This window comes from Poecilia mexicana, unplaced genomic scaffold, assembly GCF_051168715.1.
Source record: "Poecilia mexicana isolate PSO_F unplaced genomic scaffold, ASM5116871v1 scaffold_15, whole genome shotgun sequence".
NCBI classification, from domain to species: domain Eukaryota; kingdom Metazoa; phylum Chordata; class Actinopteri; order Cyprinodontiformes; family Poeciliidae; genus Poecilia; species Poecilia mexicana.
The window spans coordinates 7462243-7481727 of record NW_028263384.1 but is presented as its reverse complement, the minus strand read 5'-3'; the positions used below and the strand labels follow the sequence as shown (position 1 = coordinate 7481727).

The 19485-nt window shown below is 38.3% G+C and overlaps 1 protein-coding gene across 2 annotated transcripts in view; it reads left to right on the top strand.

The window, feature by feature from the left end:
- The window catches only part of abch1 (ATP-binding cassette, sub-family H, member 1), a 37689-nt gene extending 18689 nt beyond the window's left edge, over positions 1-19000 (top strand). For both annotated transcript variants that reach the window (XM_014980170.2, XM_088012831.1), the window contains exons 11-20: positions 1675-1775; positions 5965-6035; positions 6121-6170; positions 6370-6426; positions 7033-7103; positions 7243-7331; positions 8764-8867; positions 11644-11803; positions 12689-12793; positions 13971-19000. In XM_014980170.2, coding sequence (XP_014835656.1) covers positions 1675-1775; positions 5965-6035; positions 6121-6170; positions 6370-6426; positions 7033-7103; positions 7243-7331; positions 8764-8867; positions 11644-11803; positions 12689-12793; positions 13971-14077 — 915 coding nt within the window. In that variant the 3' untranslated portion in view covers positions 14078-19000. The remainder of the gene's footprint in view (positions 1-1674; positions 1776-5964; positions 6036-6120; positions 6171-6369; positions 6427-7032; positions 7104-7242; positions 7332-8763; positions 8868-11643; positions 11804-12688; positions 12794-13970) is intronic.
- The last annotated feature ends 485 nt before the right edge of the window (positions 19001-19485 follow it).

The window sequence follows — 19485 nt, the reverse complement described above, 5'->3', positions numbered from 1 at the left end:
TTCTGAGGAGTACGATTCGAACAAGCCGATGTTCTCTGGCTCGGTTTTGCTTTAGTTTTCACTTATACTCTTTTTCCACCGGCTCGACTCGGCCCAGCTCGGCTCGGACCCCCTGGATATTCCCTCGCTTTATCCAGGAAACATCCAGGGGGTCCGCGCATCCTTAAAATGACTTAAATTCCTTTTTTTTCCTTTTTTTTATTACATGACTATCATTTACAGTGAATGAACAACCAAACAGAAATCTCCTTACTTTTTATCTATAGTTCCTTCAAAGGCAGCAGTTACTGTACTTAGTAATTTTAATGTGCAGGTGTGTGGGTGTGGAGTGTGTGTGTGTGTGTGTGTGTGTGTGTGTGTGTGTTTTGTTTAAATCTTAACCAAGAGAGTTTCAGTTCTCCTTCCCACCAACACTTCAGACTTCCTTTCTTCTAGGAAAGTTTCGTTCTGTTTGTGGAGGAACCGAAACCTTTGAGTCCACCGTAGTGCTGCACATGTACCACACAGAGTACGAACTGACACAGACTCTCACAGATTATGAGAGTTTTCAGAATACTGTATAGTTTTTATTATCTTGTAATCTGTGAGCAGCAGTTTCAGGTCATTGTTAAATCTGATTTTCTTGACCCCGACAAACTTTCAAATGCCTGGAATCACGTTTACCATTACAAGTCCTTCCATATTTCCAGCCCAACGTGTTGCTGGAACCTTTACGGTATTTATTTATTTTTTTAAGATTCATCTTATTCCCATACCTGCTTGGGTTCTGTTAGACCTGAGTGCTGCATTTGATACAGTAGGTCATATAAACACCACTGGTTTGTCTGGATCGACGTTGGTGGTCCACCTCAAAACAAGATTATTTTTTATCTTCAAATTATTTTCTTTCATCCTTTATGCCTCATCTCCCCTGTTGGGCACAGGAGGGCCCTATTTTTGACCCCAGTCCTGTTTTCTTAGTTTTCTCAAAAAGCTACAGATTATCTCCAAGCTCTTATTCTCCCCGTCAGCGATAGAATAGAAATTTCTCATCATAAGCAGCAGCAGATCAGAAGGTGTTAGTTTCTGTACTTTTTTTGTCTGGCGCCCTTGCACCCAGCATGTAGCATCTTACTAAATGTGTCAAGCTCTGTGTGTTTCTCTTGGTCCTGATCTCCATTTAAACAATCATGAATCACCTCTTCCATGTCTTCACTTACTTCACAGACTACTGCAGAGTATTTTACATCCATTGTCCTCAGTCTCAGTTATTCTGCCTGCAGATCGCCGTAGCCTCTTGACATTGGTTTGCAGTCTAATTTAGGATTTGTTTTAAAATTCTGATTGTATTTAAGGCCCTAAATGGGTAAACCCACAGCACAGTGTATGTTCCCAGATCAAATCTCTAGCAGAAAAGAGATAAAGGCTCTTCAGTGTGTGGAGTCCTCTTCCCGTTGATGTATAAAGTGATCCTTTGGTCTCTGGCTTTAAGTCCAGGAGACCAAAGGAGACCTGGAATCAAGAGATCTAAGCTACCTGCTTTTTAGGTAATTGAACCATTGGGGGAAAAAAAAACTTACAATTAGGTCCCGGCCTAAGAGTGTAGTGAGGTTTCAAATAGCAGAAAATGAAACAACAGTCATATATATAAACTGCTCTCTTATTTTTTTTCCTTTTTTTTTTTTGCATTTACAGGTTCCCCTGCCCCACAAGGAGGCGTTCGAAGGGGTCCATAAAGGGGAGTACTGGGGCGTCATCGGCTTCGGACAGAACTTCACCAATTACTTGACTAAACGGTAAGATGATCTCTAATGACATTACCTCATTTGAATACATCTGGTTTTGATCACACTGCGTGAGTCATCCTGAAAGAGTCAAATCTTGAACTCTGGTAGCTAAATACCAAAGTTTGGGTGAAATGCACAAAATATTGTTATGATATTATTAACATCATTAATAGTGCTATTACTATTAATGATGTTAATGATACTGAAAAAAAAAATACACATAAAGACCTAACCGGAGTAAAATATAGATATAGAAAATATCATAAAATCAGTATGTCAATAAATAAAATAAAATCAGAATATGTTCCTGCAATTAACTTTAAACTGGTTTAAAAGTAGAAGTACAGCAGTCAGTCAGCCACTGACTATTATTTTCTTGACCAGGAATCAACAGATCAAATTAAACAGATTTTTTTTCTTTCATTTGTTAAATGCTTCAAAACTTAAAGACTCAATTTTAGTCTGTAAATGGCCAGTTAATGATCGTGTAATTTTTATAATAACTAAAGGTAACGTAGTTGCTTGATTGTGCCTGGAAAATACAGGCACAATGTGATGTTGGTAACTCTACCCCACTCTTCGCTAAAAGCTCTCGTGTTTCTCCGCTCGGCTATTGTTACATGTCAGATACACGTCTACTGCCACCGGGCGTCTCCTCCGTACTTCTGCAAGACGCATACAGTTTCCTGCAGAGGCATTCGAACCTCTGGATGTTTTTCACATTCTGTCATGTTATGATGCCTTAAACTTTTCCGTTATCGGATAGAGGAACACAATGCAGTAGTGAAGAAGAGGGAAAGGGATTTGTGATTATTAAGTTTAGTTGTTTTGTTTTGTGTTGTTATGTATATATATTCAGCCCTTTTCACTCAGAATTTTGTAACTGGAGCAACACTTCGACTCCGGTTATAACGCCGTGTGATGTAATAGTGTAATAAAATTGGGCTATAGACATAGAATGTAGTAAAACATAATTAAGACCGCATTATGTAAGTCAATGCAAAATGTAATAAAATCCTTGAACGCATTTTTGAATTGTTTTGCTTTGAACGACGTGTAGGCTGATACCGAGAGTTCTGGTCTGGAAAAGGCAATTAAGTTGTCAGAAGTTCATTTATTGGCCAAAATTTCAATTTAGAAGGATCTACAGCATGATCGTAATTAGAAGTATAATTATGAACATTAATATAAAAATATGTAATCACACATCACTGAACAGTTACCAGAAAAAAAAAAGTTTCTCCTGACTCCATGGTTTAGCTGCATTTATTGAAAGCTTCTGAAAACACATTTTTCTCATCCTGTTTTCCTTCCCTTCCTCTCCTCTGTCACCGTGAGGGTTTCGGTTTCACAAACCGGTGTTCTTGTTGTTGTTCATCTGCATCATGTTTGTTGAGAGTCAAACAGGTGTTCAGTCGTCATGTAAACACCCTACCTACCTGCCGGTTCGGACTGGCTCTGCTGAAGCACGCCGTGGTGTCAAACAAAAAAAAACAAATTCCACTAACTCATGGCTAAAGAGAAGAAAGTTCACCACACACACATTTACGTACTGGCTTGGAGACATGCATAAACTGTATGTGGAGGAAGCCACCTCATCGGTCTGGTTGTGAAACTTGTTTCCTTGCCTTTTGTTTGACCTTTCTGACCTTTGACCTACTATATGTGCATTAGGGCCGCTCAGCAGATATCAGCGTGATCGTCAACAGCTGAAAGGGGAATGAATGTGTTGTTTATAACCAGACATGTTTTCATGGGTAACGTGGTTTTTAGAGCTTCGATCAGGCTAACAATAACAATTAGTGAGAAAAACAACTTTGAAATGCTACAACTTAACATAACTGTACTTCCTGATTATCCTACCAGCAGTAAAACGATATGCCAACATTGTTTGTTTTCATGGAACTATTTCTCTTGAGTCTCACTTTGAGTCACTAAAGTTCATTAGAGCTGCTGTCATGTGAACATGAGTCAGAGTCCCCAGTTTTTGTTTTCTGTGCGCCGGAGTCGCAGGTCGCCATTCTGGTCCTTCCTGTCCTTAAAAACACCTAGGCGGGTTCTGGTTTTAGGGGGTCAGCCAATCAGACGGCGGTTTTCTCTGAGCCACGTGGTGCTGATGTGACCGACCTGCTCGAGCAAAACAAAAGGTGTTCGGCTTCTCTGGCTTCGACAAAACAGTCTGAGGTCGACAAACTGGGCCGCAAGCAGATTTGAAGCCAATTAGCTGTCAAAGGTGTCTTTGATGTTTTAAGACATAGATTTAAAATACACACCCACGTGTAGGGTATTTGTTTTTTCTAATGAAGCCCCCTCTGTCTGACTTATGAGTCTTTCAGGCATATCAATTCTTCTAGACTCAAGAGATGAGCCAGTGTTGTGTGTACTCTGAAGAGAAAATGTAGGACAGGTTTGTATTTGATGTGAACTTTTGGGGTTTGTTACCAGAAGCCTGTCATTAGCACACAACAATTAATATAACCGATAAATGGGCCAGCCAATAAATTGGATCAGTTTCCTTCATTTTAGTTGATTGGCGATCATTCGATAGTTGAGAAACCGATCTGATCTACCTTCCTCTGTTCTGCTGTGACAGAGGGCCGACTGACAGACCCACCCACCGCATCACGACCGCACGCTCACAGTTAACAATAATCACCACACTTCTGCCAACTTGGCAACAAAGTTGCCATGTTTAGCCACTTTTTACACAAAAAAACATCAGTATTATTTAAAATTGTATCAGTAATTGGTGATTACCCAGAAAGCTGCAGTGAGTTCACCCCTATGAAGTGCGATATTTATTTTCCAGACAAATGTATTCCAGGTTAATGAAGTTATAGTCGTACATGTTATTATAAAATCAGAGAACAAAGTTTTTAAATAAATATTTTTTGAATATATTTTGGATGGAGCAAAAACATAATTTTGCTCCCCAGAGTGGATACAGTAATGTTCACGCTCCTATGACCAGCGAGTGAAGTGAGTGAACATTTCAAACATTAGAATAAGGAGCTGTTAACTAAAAACTTGTTAACTTTTGTCTCAGGGTTTAGATGCTTTTCCATAAGGATATTGTACGGAGCTCTTTTTGAGTCAGCTGGGATTTCTGAAAAGTTTCACACCTTCGTTTGGTTCCGTTCATTTCCACAATGGACCTTTGACCCACCGTCCCGATAATGTCACACAGTTACAGCTAACATTTTAGAAAAAAAATGCACCTATCTACTTCTAGTAAAATATATATTTTTTAAATTAGGGGTAAAAAAAAAAAAGATAAATTATATTGTAAATATTTCTAAAAGTAATAAAAGACAAACAATTTTAAATGATCAGTAATTTTGGAATTAGATCAAATTAAGGTAATATAAAAAAGAGTACATTTATAAGCAATTTGGATAAATGGAAACAGTTATGGCACTTGATGAAAGTTGATGAGAAAGCCAAAAGTAGAAAGCTGCTTAAAAGGCAAAATGATTATTTTTGCTGAAAATAAAATGTAATTTATAAGCCGAGGATAAGTTTATAGCATGTTTTCAGTCTGAGTTAAAAACATGTCTTGAGTTTCCTCTGTTTGGACGGAGATGTTTACCTGTAGATCTACTGATCTGACTGAAAGTGGAAGAAGTTTGGCTGATAGACTCTCAGACTCGCCGTCAGTGGAATATTTAGCCTGGCTGACCTTTCAGGTTCCTGTTGGTGAAACAAACCTGCAGCTACACACTCATCCTTTAATGCATTAATTACTACAACTGTTTATATTTTAATAAAATATCACCTTGATATTTAATCAGAGCTTAACGAAAGAAGCAAGCGAAGAGGATATCCAGAAACAAAGAGCATAATAATAAAAAGATTGGTTTGAAAAAAGAGTAAGATGAATCAGAGCTTATTTTCGACTTATCCCTGCATTACCTGATTATTAGCTGCATTACAATAAGAAGAAAATAATCAATCAATCAAGTTTATTTGCGTAGCACATTTCAGCAACAAGGTAGTTCAAAGTGCTTTATGTCATAAAAACACAAAAATAAAAAGTCAGAAAAACATTGTCCCATCACCAATTTGAGTCTGTTGAGTGCCACCATCAAAATCATGAATACACATCAACTATGTTGGTCAGTGTTCTTTTATTATGGTTATAAAGCAACTCTAAACAGGTGGGTTTTGAGCCTTTATTTAAAGAAACCGTGTTTTGCAGGATTCTGCAGCGGCAGGTTTCCAAGGAAGTGATCGACGGAGGATCGGTGCACGTCTGGCTGGACCTGACCAGTGGGACACACTTTTGTTTTTAGTGTTACGTTTGTTCGCTTTGGTGGAAAACACTGAATTAACCTGAAGCTTTGTCATTGAACAGATCGACAGATCGGCCTCATGCTACAGAAGCAGCTGCACCAGGCGTTTCAGGTACAACATGATGCCTCATCGAAAGCTGGATAAATTTCACTGAATGAGGGATCTTCCTCTTCTAATGTCGGTTGTTATTCTTGTTCCCCAAACTTTTGCTTAACCAAACAGAAACTATAAAATTCCCTGCTTCCTGATGAAACCATTGTTATGATTTTGTGTGAGGTCAATATCAACATTATTTCTTTTCTGTCTGCAGGCCTTTGTGGATTATAAAATGGGCGCTTTGGCGTACCTGGCTGCTCTACCGATAAAAGTAAGAGACCTTAAGGAAAATTACATAAGAACATATAAGTCATGGGTAATTATCGTATCATTAAACACGACACGATAAATATACTTTACGATATTTATCAATAAGTATCACATTTAACAATACTTGTTGTATTGTTAAGTACGACGGAAAATTATTTTCACAATCATTCATTGTGGAAAGTTTCTGATCACCATTTGAGTTTTGATTTATCGTTGTCATGATAAATTTCAGTTAATGAAAATAAATGCAAAAAATAAAACTGACAGTTTGGTAAGAAATGTTCATTTTTGCCATTTTCTACACTAAGTTACAATAAAATATCAGTAAATTTGAAAATATGATTAAATGCAGTTGCTGAGTTTTTAATGTTTTTCTAGATCAATAGTTGTGTTTGTGGCACTTTGAATGTCGTGCCATGCAGAACTATTTATACCTAAAAGGTAATAAATAGTTTTTTTTTGTTTCTATAATAATCTTTTTCGTCATCACAATAGTATCACGATAAAATTAGACGTCCATATCACCCACTCTAATCATCAACAGTGTGACATGGTTTTGCTGTTTGCTGCATCAGGTAGAATGAAACCCTTTCTGATCATTTCCTAGTTTGAAGAGCCGATCTACGGAAGCCTGGACATGGATTTTACCACCTATGTGACTCCAGGAGCTGTCCTGAGGTCAGTGACGAGTGGGCCGCTCTGGTTTTGTGTTGCTTGCGGCAGAATTTATTTATTTATGACCTTTACTATGGCACATCACTGGTAAACACTTAAAGGAACAAATCCCTCTTTTTCTGACTGGCCTCTGTTCCTACAGCATCTCCTTCTACCTGGCTGTGGGTTTGACGGCGCTCTCCTTCGTCCTGGAGAGGAAGGAGGGGCTTATGGACAGGTGCTGGGTCGCAGGTGAGAAACCAAACCTTCATTTGCTCTGATAGCAGCACAAAAGTTCATAAGTCTCAGTTCCAGCTCTTTGCTCATGTTAGGAATCACCGTTAGTACCTTCAGAATATTAGGAATCTTTAACAGGGAGGGGCATTTTCTTGTATCGTTTATCATTTATTGTGAAAAATGTTTTTTCACCATTAGAATTTTGATTCATTGTTGTCATGATAAATATCATTTAAAGCTAATCAAAGACATGATTTCCAACTATTTTAGACACTCAAAGTAGTTCTGGAAAGCATCCATGAATAAAAATTTCTCTCAGCAGCAAGGCGGTCTTTTCATTTTGCACAGATTAGATAAGAAGTTTTGGTGGTCGCCTTTGAGCACTGGTATAAACATTAACAAGTGACTCCATCACTTGATTATTTTGTTTATAAATCTTTATTTGAATAGCACTTTTGAGGCCGCAAATGAATATGATCCATTACTAAGAAACAAGTGAAGACTTTATTTATATAGGAAAAAGAAAAAAAGAATATGAAATCAAAAATATTTCTAACACTTAAACTATTAATTTGAAATTACAAATAACAAATAAATACAAGTGAAAATGCCAAAATAGATACAGAATTTTAGGTTTTCTACAAAACCTAAAATTAAACATCCAACATAATTATTTTTCCGAAAAATTAAAGTTGGTGTTATCAGCAACTATAAAAGAAGTTGGATTAAAACTCGTCTTTATCTTATTTTAAAAAAAGTGATGCTTTTAACAGTTTGGCTTAGAAAATAAAGTGTTTAACAATCTCCAAATCTATTGAAATCTTTAAAAGTTGTAAAAGTGAGGCTACCAGGCGTGAATTGATGAAAATCCAGTCGATGCATCATTTAGGTGTAATTTGACACGTGGCCAGTAGAGGGAGGAACATGATCACAAGTGAGGGTGAAGACGTTTCTGTCCAAGATGCCAACAGAAAACTGAACAAATGTATTCAATCACTTTTTTTTTCATTTAGAAAAATCACACGCATTTTGGTCGATAATCTGATGAATCTGAATTTATTGAATTCATTGTTTGCTAGTGTTTGAACAGGATTTAGTTGTAGCAAGCTATTGCTTTTCTACTCTACTAGCTCAAAGTGAGGCAGAATAGAATCGTAGTAAAAATGAATAAGAGATTATTTCAGGGCTTAAATTTGACTTATTCTTCTTATTTATGTTTTCTTGATTTGATTAAGAAAAAAAAATGTCCTCTAATTTTATTAAATAGTCTGGAAATAAAATAAGTTGGTCTCAAGTTGAAGTTGCCTCAAACTGCTGTTCTCGTTCGGCAAAACATTGTGGCAGAAGACATTTTCAGACAAAATAAAAACGAACCCGCATCGGGTCTTTAAAAAGGTTTTCAACTTCAGATTCATCAAAAAGCCCTTCCTGTTCTTCGCTCCACTAGGTGTGAGCTCCATGGAGACGATGCTGGCTCACCTCTTCTCCCAGCTCTTCGTCATCAGCGTTCAGATCATCCTGATGCTGCTCTTCATCCTGCTCGTCTTCAAGGTTAGCTCGGGGAACAAACACTACATTCACGCTAAACAATTTTATTGATCTAAAAAAAAAAATGTTTAGATCAAAAGAAAGATTTTGGCAATTCTTAGAACCGACGTTCTCCATCCAGAGCTTGAGCTAATTTGCAAAAAGGAGAATGAGCTCTGGACAAACGTCCAAATATATGGTGGGCCAGACCTGGCCCACCATATATTTTTATGTGGCCCTTTAGACTCGTCACACTAAACGACATCAATCGGCTGCTTCAGTTTTTTGAGGAAATGCTCATAAAATCAACAGCAACACACATTTTTTTCAGAGTACAGCAAATTTTCCCACCAACACAGTCAAAAACATTGGATTTAAATGATGCCAAGTCCCACCTGAAGGTGGCAGTAGTTCTCACTTTTACTACACTTCTGTTCATACCCGTCAAGTCTCCCGTTTTGGCCGGGAAAGTACAGTGTTTTGTGTTTCCTGCTGTGCTCCCGTAATAATATTTTCCCGTCAGTTTCCCATATTATAGCAGCTACGTCACCAGTCCTCCACTCTGGCGCTAACCCGTTCTCAAAAACAATTGCGATCACTGTTAAAAAAGATGTTCAGGGTTACTTAATTTGAAGAAGTACTTATCGAATGCAAAAACAGCTGTTTATTCAGACTTTAACAGTGTTGCCAATACATCCTGGCATAACTGGCCCTTTGAGAACATTCTTAATCTTGATTTGGTCCAAAATGAAAATGAATCGCAGCTGCAACTCCAACAGAGGGAGGAGTTGAAGACAAATCCACAAATACACTCATAAATGTTTGTTCTGCCTGTCACATAAAATCACAGAAACCGTAAAAGTGAGAAGGAAGAAAAACAACAATAAAAACAGTAGTCGGCTGACCAAAGTCACCCCTAACATGGTTTGGTTTTGACGTGTGGGAAACATGTCCGACACGTTGGAGGTTAATAATTCGCCAGCCTTCCCAGGCCTTTGCCGGGGTTCATTTGCATTTTTACTGCGTCGACAAAAACTCTGACTTCACCTGTGGCAAGTTGCAGAGACGTAATTATGTTAATAAGAATCCACTGCAGCCAGCAAACAGCTTTTCAATACCAGCTGTTTGTCTGAGATTTATTTTCCATTACGACGGCGCGCTCTATGAGGAATCAGCGTTTCTTCTGCGTGTGCAACAGAGTCTGACGGCAGTGAAGGTCGAGTCTGGTATGAGAACAACACACCATTGCAACACGAGTCTGGATTGATCCACTCTGTGTGTGCGTGTGTGTGTGTGCATAAAATCAATAGAGAAAGAAGCTTTCAAACTGAGGAGGACAGAGTATGAAATCCATCTCTACAAAAAATGGCAAAACCCCAAAGTTCTTGAACACGTGTCCTCAATAAACTCATTGTTTTTCTTACCCTTAACAAAAGAGTGTGTGTTGTCCTCTCTGTGTGTGTGTGTGTGTGTGCGTGTGTGTGAGTGTATATATGCATGGCTCAGAACCGTGTTAATTAAGGTGCTGAAGTCCAAAGAGAGCGGCGCTTCATAAATCACTTCCTGCATCGCCCGTATCCAGGGATCGCTGCAGGATCGCCACCACAACAGCCCGCGATTGCTGTGGCAACCGTGTGGTCATGTGGCCTCTGGGTGCGGGTCTATTTTTGCACGTTGTCAGGGGAGACGGATAGTGTCTTAGAGCTCCGAGGAGCAACACAAACATTCCAGTCAACTTTGGAGAGTTTATCACCTCGACTCCTCGCAGCTGAGTCCTGCCCAAAACTCTGCCTGGTTTTCAGTCTCGTCTCGCCTCTAAATGTATTTAATCTTGTCGTTTCTTGAATTTGTTTTCTTTTGTTTTTTTGTTTTTACGCCGTATCATTGGAATATTAGAGAGTGCGTGCATCCCTGCAGATCTTTATTTTTGCCTGTTCCCACATCGTCATTTTCTGATAAAATGAACTCCCTAAAACACTTCATGGAAGCATTTCCAAAGTATGTCCTGGTTTGCAATCATGGTCTTTCCTCTGCATGAAATTGGGATAATCATGCTTCTAATGATAGGAATGTACATTTTTGGTTCCTTGAGATACTGCATAATGTTCGCTAGGGGCAATTATCGTATCGTTTATTGTGATAAATCGTTAATCATGATAAGAATTTTAATTTATTGTTGTCATGATAAATCCTAATTAATAATAATAATAATAAAAACTGTCCGTATTATCAGAATTGTTACTTTGTTCAATGAAAGTATCAATAAATACATCTGAAAACATAATTAAACCCAGTTCCTGTGTGTTAATCCTATGGAAATGCTGTGGTTTTCAGTTTCACTCTTCAACATTGCGTAATTGATTTTTACACTTTTTACTCTTTTCATGTATAGCTTACTGAATGCACATTCCCAAATCAAAAATGGCTCCACCTAACCCCATCCTCCATGCTTTCGCATAATCACTGTGATAACAGGGAGCAGAGGGACAGCCTGTTTAGCAATAAAACGCCTCACCACTTCACCACAGCAAAAAGGTGCAATAATGTGAAAGTGATGCATTTAGCATTTATGGGTCATTTTTTTAAAGGACTGGTCTACAGCAGCGGAGGCCGTCTGGCAACTGCTCCACCTCACTCTGGTGGCGGAAAGAGTGGCTGTTTGAACTCCCCGTGTGTTTGTGACCGGTTAAACACGATGATCCCTTTAAAAAAAAAAAATCACAATCATGCATCGTGTTTGAGCTTGTTCCACTTCTTCGCCGTACTATTTTTTATTTTTTTTGCCCCCCTGTCTTCACAGATGCCGAACGAAGGCTCCCTGTTTCTGGTCGTATGTCTGATCGTGCTGCAGGGCGTCACGGGAATCTCCTTCGGCCTCGTCATCTCGGCGGGGATCGACGACGAGCAGAGCGCCAATCAGGCCGCCCTGGGCATCTTCTACCCCAACCTCATCCTGAGCGGTAAGCAGAGACTCTGGGAAAATCTGTCGCAAAACCGCCTCACGTGTCATCGCCCGTCAGACTCCTAAAGCACAGCGGGAGACCGATTGCTCGATTAAGCATGAGCCGCTGATTAAAGATCGTTGTGAGCGGGGTGTCGGCCAGCATGTGGGGATGATATTTGTTCAGAAGACGGGATCTGAAGATAGTTCAAGTGATCAACAGTCATAGAAAAGAGCACATATTTCTGGATTTTGATGGTGAGGATACTTATAACAGGGCACACACATCGAGAATGTAAATACCTGGTGATTAAATCCAAACAGGAAAGGCAGTATCCGCCATTTCGTATTAAAATAAGAGCCATATTTAGCTGGGTGAGTATTTCTAAAACACCTGTCTCTCTCTGTGTGTATTCCCTGGACAATATATACTCTGAAATACATTTAGCCTTCCTGTTTGCTGCTAAAAGTCTCTGTGTCCCAGAAAATATGATTTTCTTTTAAATGGTGCTCAACATTTTTATCCACTTCTCTACTACAGAACATGGTTGACTTTGAGTTTTTGTCCTACAGTAAAAATAATTCCAACACAACAGATTGCTATTAGCCACCACACGGTTATGGATTGGTGCAGCACGATCAGTGATTGGAAAAAAGATGTCTATTTCAAGTTTCTGTCATCTTGTACCAAACTGAAAATGAGGAAAACAGCAAAACCTACTAGAAAGTAAAAAAAACAACATCCCGTGTTCGAGCACAAATCTAAAGAAATGAGTGATGACTTGAAACTTTTCAGTCGACGATGTAAATGTTTAATAATGTTTGCTATCAGAATCCAGTCACGAGCTGCATTTTTTATTTATCCGACATCTTACCCTGCGTCCTCCTCTGTCCTGTGCTGCAGGTATCATCTGGCCTGTGGAGTGCATCCCGTATCCTCTCCGCTACCTCAGCCTGGCTCTCCCTCAGACCTACGCTTCCGAATCCCTCCGCTGCATCATGTACAGAGGTAACATTTGTACAAACATTGACACGACTGCCGCATGAGGCTCGGGTCAACAACTTAATTTCTAACTTCATCCACAACATAAGCATTGGGTCTAAATCATTTATCAGCCTTCGGTTCTGGGTAACTCGGGTTCTTTGAACGTAACGTAAGGCTCTCGCTCTGTGTGCCAATTTTTGTCATGACCTCACTTCACTTTGAGGAATATATTACCAAACAGCTGGAAGGATATGCTTGAAAACATAAAATTGTCAAGTTTTCTGAATGAATTTATTTCTCAGAGCCTGAAATGCACACCAGATATTGGTAACCCAAGTAAATAAAACATATTTTTTAAAAAACACTTCTTAAATTATGAATGATAAAATGTGACTGCATAGGGAAAATTTATTGAACACATTTACTAAAATCCATTCAATACGTCGTAGAAAAGCCTTTTCTGGTCATGAGAATTTTAAGGCATCCCTTGTATAGAGAAACTAGTCTTCCTTTGCTTAGACATGATTTTGACTCAACTGTCTACAAATCTTGAAGATATTTCGGGTCCTTCACCTCCACTCTTGTCTTGATCATTTTTTTTCTATTGATCTTTAATTGAATTCATCTCTGGTATTTGATTGCCCCGTTCCAGAAGCTTTGTAGAGTTTTCTTGGCTGCATGTTTAAAATCTGTCTACCTTAAAAATCCATCCCTGGATTATTTTTTTTTTGAAGAAAATTGCAGCACATTCGCCCATTCCTTCTTTCTTCAGTGCAGAAGTCTGTCTGACCGATGTGCTGAAAAACAACCCCACTCCGACTCCATTATCTTCTCACCGTTATATACTGTTTCTAGGACGATGTGTAGCGCCATTTCCACTGCAAATATGTTTTTTGTAAACACGTCCAAATAGTTTGAAGAACATACACAACAAGTAATTGATTCGCTTGTCCAGATGTTCTGAAGTAAATTTTAAACAAACTTCATTGTGGTTTTTCTTCAACAGTGGAGTCTTGCGTAGTGAGTATGCAAAAAAAAAAAGCCAGGGCTGTTGAGCACATTTCTTACCGTTTACTTTAAAACATCCGCTGATAACAGAACTCTCTGAGCAAATTGTTATTGGCTTTTCTAATTATTCGTTTGACTTGTCTGCCTGAAATGTAATTTTAACGCGTAGCTAACTTGGTAATCTTCTGCCCAGGGTGGGGTATGTCTGAGATGATGGTGTGGCGAGGTTTTGCCGTAACCCTGGGCTGGAACACGTTCTTCCTGATCCTGGCCACAGTCATTCTAAAGCTGAGAACGTGACAGCCTTCATCCCCTCGGAAGACACCATCCTGACCGGAGACAGATCAGGAGCCGACAACAATCCTTGGACCTTCCGTCTGTGGAGGAGGCAAAGCAGAAGAAATAAAGAGGAAAATGGGGAGAAAAGAGGGAGGGATCTCCCCCATACTGGTAGTCTCTCTGACACACACTAACACACACACTTTCTCTGATCCTGCACCTGTTGGTTTGGTCTGTTCAGTCTAAATTCAAGATGCTTCAAGTAGAAAAAACAAAGTAGCAGCAGTCGATGTTCGTTCGCATTTCTACGAGCGGTTTCTCGAAAACCTTCATCCTGTGAACAGCCACGAACCAACTCAGGGTCACTTTTTGTTTCTTCTTTTATTTTGTTTTTGCCTTTTGACTTAATGCCGAGAGATTTTTCTGTTTTACACTTTAAATGAAGGCCGTATTGTTCGTTTTTTGATATAAAAAGAGAAAAACACTGTAACAGTTGACTGTAACAGATGGATATTTGAGGTTCATGCCGTCTGTACTACAATGAAGATAAGATGGGCACCGGAGAAAATGAAGGAAACTTTAAAGAGGAGGAGCACAAAAATGAGAGAAAACATCTCTTTTCCAAGCAGGAAATTGAGATTATTGCACAATGAAATGTGAATGTAGTCGGAAGTAAAAAAGTGATGATTGCTTCTTATTTCCTCACCCGCGAAGGCTTCTTCCCACAGCGTCTCCGTCTCTCTCGCTGCTTGCTGGGTGTGTTTACGTTGAGCCCATCGTTCCCATCTGATTATGAAAGGAAGCGGTAACCGTTTGGTCTCGCTGCGTTACCAGGTGCTCAACATGTCGTTCTTCTTCAGCTTTGGTCAGTGGTGTTCCTTATAACTTTGTGCCTGTATCTCCTAAAGGAGGGAAAATGTTGGTGAATTTATTTTTTATCTTTTTTCTGTCCTGCGACTTGATGTTTTTCACGTACGCTCTACTTTGCCGGACAGAGTAGAGGCCATTCTCGAGCCGTCAGCATCCATGTTTCTTTTTTTTTTTTCACATAAAAAAAAAATTATATATATATATATATATATATATATATATATATATATATATATATATATATATATATATATATATATATGTCAAAAAACTTTATATTTTATTACTTTTTCCTTAAGGAGTCCAAGAAAATCTAAGCACACAGGAGTGAGTGTTTTGGGGGTTAAATACAGAGATGGTGTGTTTGTGCCATGAGAAAAAAAAAAAAAAAAGTGGGAAAGTTTATAAGTCAGAAAATTTGTTTTTCTGTCCTGCTGATATGATGGCAGATATCTGTAGTCGAAAAGCTACATTTTGAATGACGCATAAAGGTGCATTGAGGTTGATTGGTTTTTATAGGTGGGATTTGTACGGTTATATTTTCTCAAGGTCTCAAAACAACCCTAAATTGTCACTAGAAAAATGCAGCTGTATTTATTTTTTTAGTAATGTGATACCAATGAGCCAAACTTTCTTTTAATTTTTAAGGTGATTTTGCTGGACTGGTGAGTTTTATTATGTGCAATCCGGGTCGCCACCCAGATCAGCACAATGTAGGGGGCGGCTCGAGCGACAGAGGGAAAAAACAACTAACATTACTTACATCCAGAATTGGTTTTCTGTCACTTATTTGCATGTCCAGATGTGCAATCCAAGCACTGTAGAAATCTGAAAACACGGCTGTACTATAATGGCAACGCAGTCATGATTCGAAGTGACTCTGCTCTAAACTGAAGGGCTACTTCTCTGCTTTTTAAGAAATCAGGAATCTGATTGGGATTGAAACACAGATTAAGACTCATGAACTCTTCGTTTTCGAAACTGTAAAGAACGGGGCTCACCTCTGATCAGTGCTTCTCCAGCCCTTCTGACGGTTTTTCAGTATTTTTCTTTGTATCTTTCTTGGCTTTGTTTCCGTCAACAATGAGCAACATTTGAAAGAGATGAGAGAGATGTCTTGTCCTTCTGTTTTCAGCTGGGAATCACCCCGTTGGCGTGTTTAACCACTGAAATGAGGTGAATTTTACATTTTGCAGATGTGGCAAGCAAAAAGCAATAAAGCAAACTGCCCAAAAGATCTGGTCTAAAATGTGTTCCTCGCTAAGTTTTCTACATCGTGCAGACAGGAAACTACTTCAACCCCTGAATTGTGGAGACGTTGTGTGCCTGAATGTTTTATAAATCACAGTTAAGCTGTCAGTTCAATTCAGAAATACTTTACTAATAACAAAGGGAAAATACATCAGCTGAACCTGACTATTTCTCTGACAGCGGTCTGGTGAAATCAAGCTAAACCAATGAAAAACCGTCTGAGAGCCCAGAGAAATGTTGCTAAGCCTCACCTTAAGACGTTCGAAGAAAGATTGACTCATTGGGATGAAAATGTAAAGAATTGACACACGACTCTAAACATTTGCAAAGTTTTGTCCATCCTACTTCTTTTTTTATTTTTGTTTTTAGAAAGTTTAAGAGTAGTGTTAACAATCTCAATCCTTCGTCTTTGGAACCAACATCACATGTTTGTGCCAGTTGAAGATGCAAAATGTTTACAATTATCTGCATATAATAAATCTGACCGTGTTTTTGCTAGCCGGGGTTTCTCTAAACACGTGTTCCTGTTTGGGTTATGTCAGAGCAGCCTCTACTGTGAATGAGTTTTATCCTACTGAAAATGTTGAGTTATTGTTTGATAGAACAAGGTGATCATATGCTCGGACAGAATCATTAATAAACTCCTTAAGGATAATATACTTTAATATAATAAAGTTTTTGTGCCTCGGTCTGATCCTATCACAATATTGAACGGTGATCTGTCTCACTGGTACAGCTTGTTTAAACATTATTTTATGTTAAGAACCTATATTTGGACTGTCAGGATATCATTGCCAAAAAAAAAAAAAAAAACATGTTTAAACTTTGTAATATGGTGGTGATGTTTGTTAAAATTTGCTTTTTTTTCTTTTTTTTTTCCTTTTTTTAATGAAATAACCTCGTGTTGCAACTGATTTTGAACAGACACACCCTTCAAATTGGAAATCCTGCCCAATATTTGCAAAAACACTGTTAAGGAGAAGCAACGGGGAGGAGTCTATTGATCAAAAGTTGCCAGTTTTGATTTGAAATGTGACTTTTCTTTTACTTTTCTTTTTTTTTTTTTTCGGTTAAAATGTTGCAGATAATGTAAGCGGTGGCGTGTGCGTCCACCCGTGCTCTATAGACTCCAGTCCACTACCTCCGCCGTCTCTCCCTGAAGGGCGCGTGAAGAATTTACACTCCTGTGTTGTGACTTGTGTGCGCTGCGATTGCAGACACGCTTGGATGAAGTCCTATTCGTTTATTCTGAAACAATAAATGTTGTTGAAAAAAATCCCTCCTCTCTGTTGTCGCTGCTGATTTTGCGGTTGCAGAAACACCTGGTGGTGACGGACGGCAAAGGCATGCAGTTACATCACACCTTGCTCGCTTGATTGTGTGGCCCGTTACCATGGATTAGTTTTTGATCTGTCCCTACCCGACTGGTTATGGCTGACTATTTGAACTCTACGTGTGTAACACACGTATTGTAATCACATCATTCTCTTTAAAAAAAAAAAAAAGTTCTGTCTTTTACGTTGACCTAAGTGGGTCCATAAAAGTCGACGGCTTATTATTAAAAGAAAACTTGGTACTTAACAACACAAAGTTCAATTAAGAGGAAGAGAAACCAAAAGAGAAAAATTAACTGGAGCTAATTAACAATAAAATAAAATTAAAATCAACCTCAGAAATTACAATGTAAATAAACTGTCGTTTAATTCCCTTAAGATAACCAGTAGTTAACAGTTTCTGACTGTTAACATGTCAGAGACCATAATGAATATGATTTAGAAATCCGTCTTTGATGTGACATTTATCCTGTACCATTATGTGTCAAACTCAAAACTCAAATTTGGCCCCCGGGGCAAATTTGGCCCACCGTAGCTTTTTAAGTGGCCCTCTAGGCTCCAAATTATATCAGTAAGTCACTCCTGTTTTTCACGAATTTGCAAAATACACACAAAATCAACAGATCCCCACATATTTTTCAGATTTTTACTTCAAAATTTTCTCAAAATTGGTAAAAAATGATCAGGTCTAAGTGACAGCTGCCTCAGCTTTACTTGATGTCAAGTTATGGTCCCTGATCAATATGGCAATTAATAAAAAGTCACATTTAATGTCATACATTAGGGCAAACATTGTACAAATTCCATACAAATATTTCTAAATTAGCACCACAAAATCTGTGCATTGCAAAAAAACCACAAAAATAATCAGAAAATCCTGGATGGAACAGTGTGAAAAGAAGATCAGTATTATTTAATTTTAAGAAACACTTATTGAATGCTGAAACAAAGAGCTATTTGTTGACATTTTAACAGTTTAATTGGTTTTATCAATATATTCTGGCACAACCAGTCCTTTAAAAATATTAAAATTTTTAATATGGCTCAAAATGAAAGTGAGTTTGACATGCCTGCATTAAACAGAAAACAGACAAATCTGTTTAGCCAATCAGAGCTCTTTTGCATTTGTTCAGTTGTATTTTTCTTGTTTTTTGTATTTTTTTAAACCAAATTCTTTATTTTAACATTTTTAAATGCATTGTATACCACTGTAACAAAATGTTTAAGCTACTTTCGAGCTAGCACAAGGAAGTTCTTCTAGCTTAGCTTAAGGCCTTGTCACTTCCAACAGTTTCTGGTTTCATTCATCTTGTTTTCTGAGCATCCTCGGTCATCTGTTGTATTTTACTTTTTTCACAGTTTGATCAAATCAAAGCAACTGTAGTTGTTTTATGTGAAGAAAACTCGGTTCTGAAAGGGTTAGCCGTTCTCTGAGCGCCACCCAAAAAGATGGAAAGGACACACTCAGCTTACAAAACGACAAAATAAATTAAGTTCGGCTCATGAGGACAAGACTATAAAACTAAAGACAAGATTCTAGCAATGTGAAAACTGAAAATGTAAAATTTTGTATTAGCAGAAATAGTTTTTTTCCAAACGGGAAATTATGACAATCATTGTTGTTCAGTTTTACTAGATCTTTAATTGAGGTTTCCTTGTTTTCCCATCTTAGTGGTTTTCCTGAAGACGTTTTTTGTTTTCACTATTAAAATAAATGTTCCACTAATCTCCAATTGTGTCTTAAAGAATCTCTGTTAAACCCAAAATGATTCAGTTTAGATTTAATCAGGGTCAATAGGTCGTGGTGACGCGATTTAGAATAGATAGCTCAGCTATGCTGTCTGTACACTAAACCAACCCAGTTTGGAGCACGAATCTATCTGATAAATTTTAAACAATCACAGTTAAGTGTGTGTTTCAAACAATGAAAGTCTTTTAAGCATTGTCCTCCTGCTAGAAGAAGAATGAAATGAG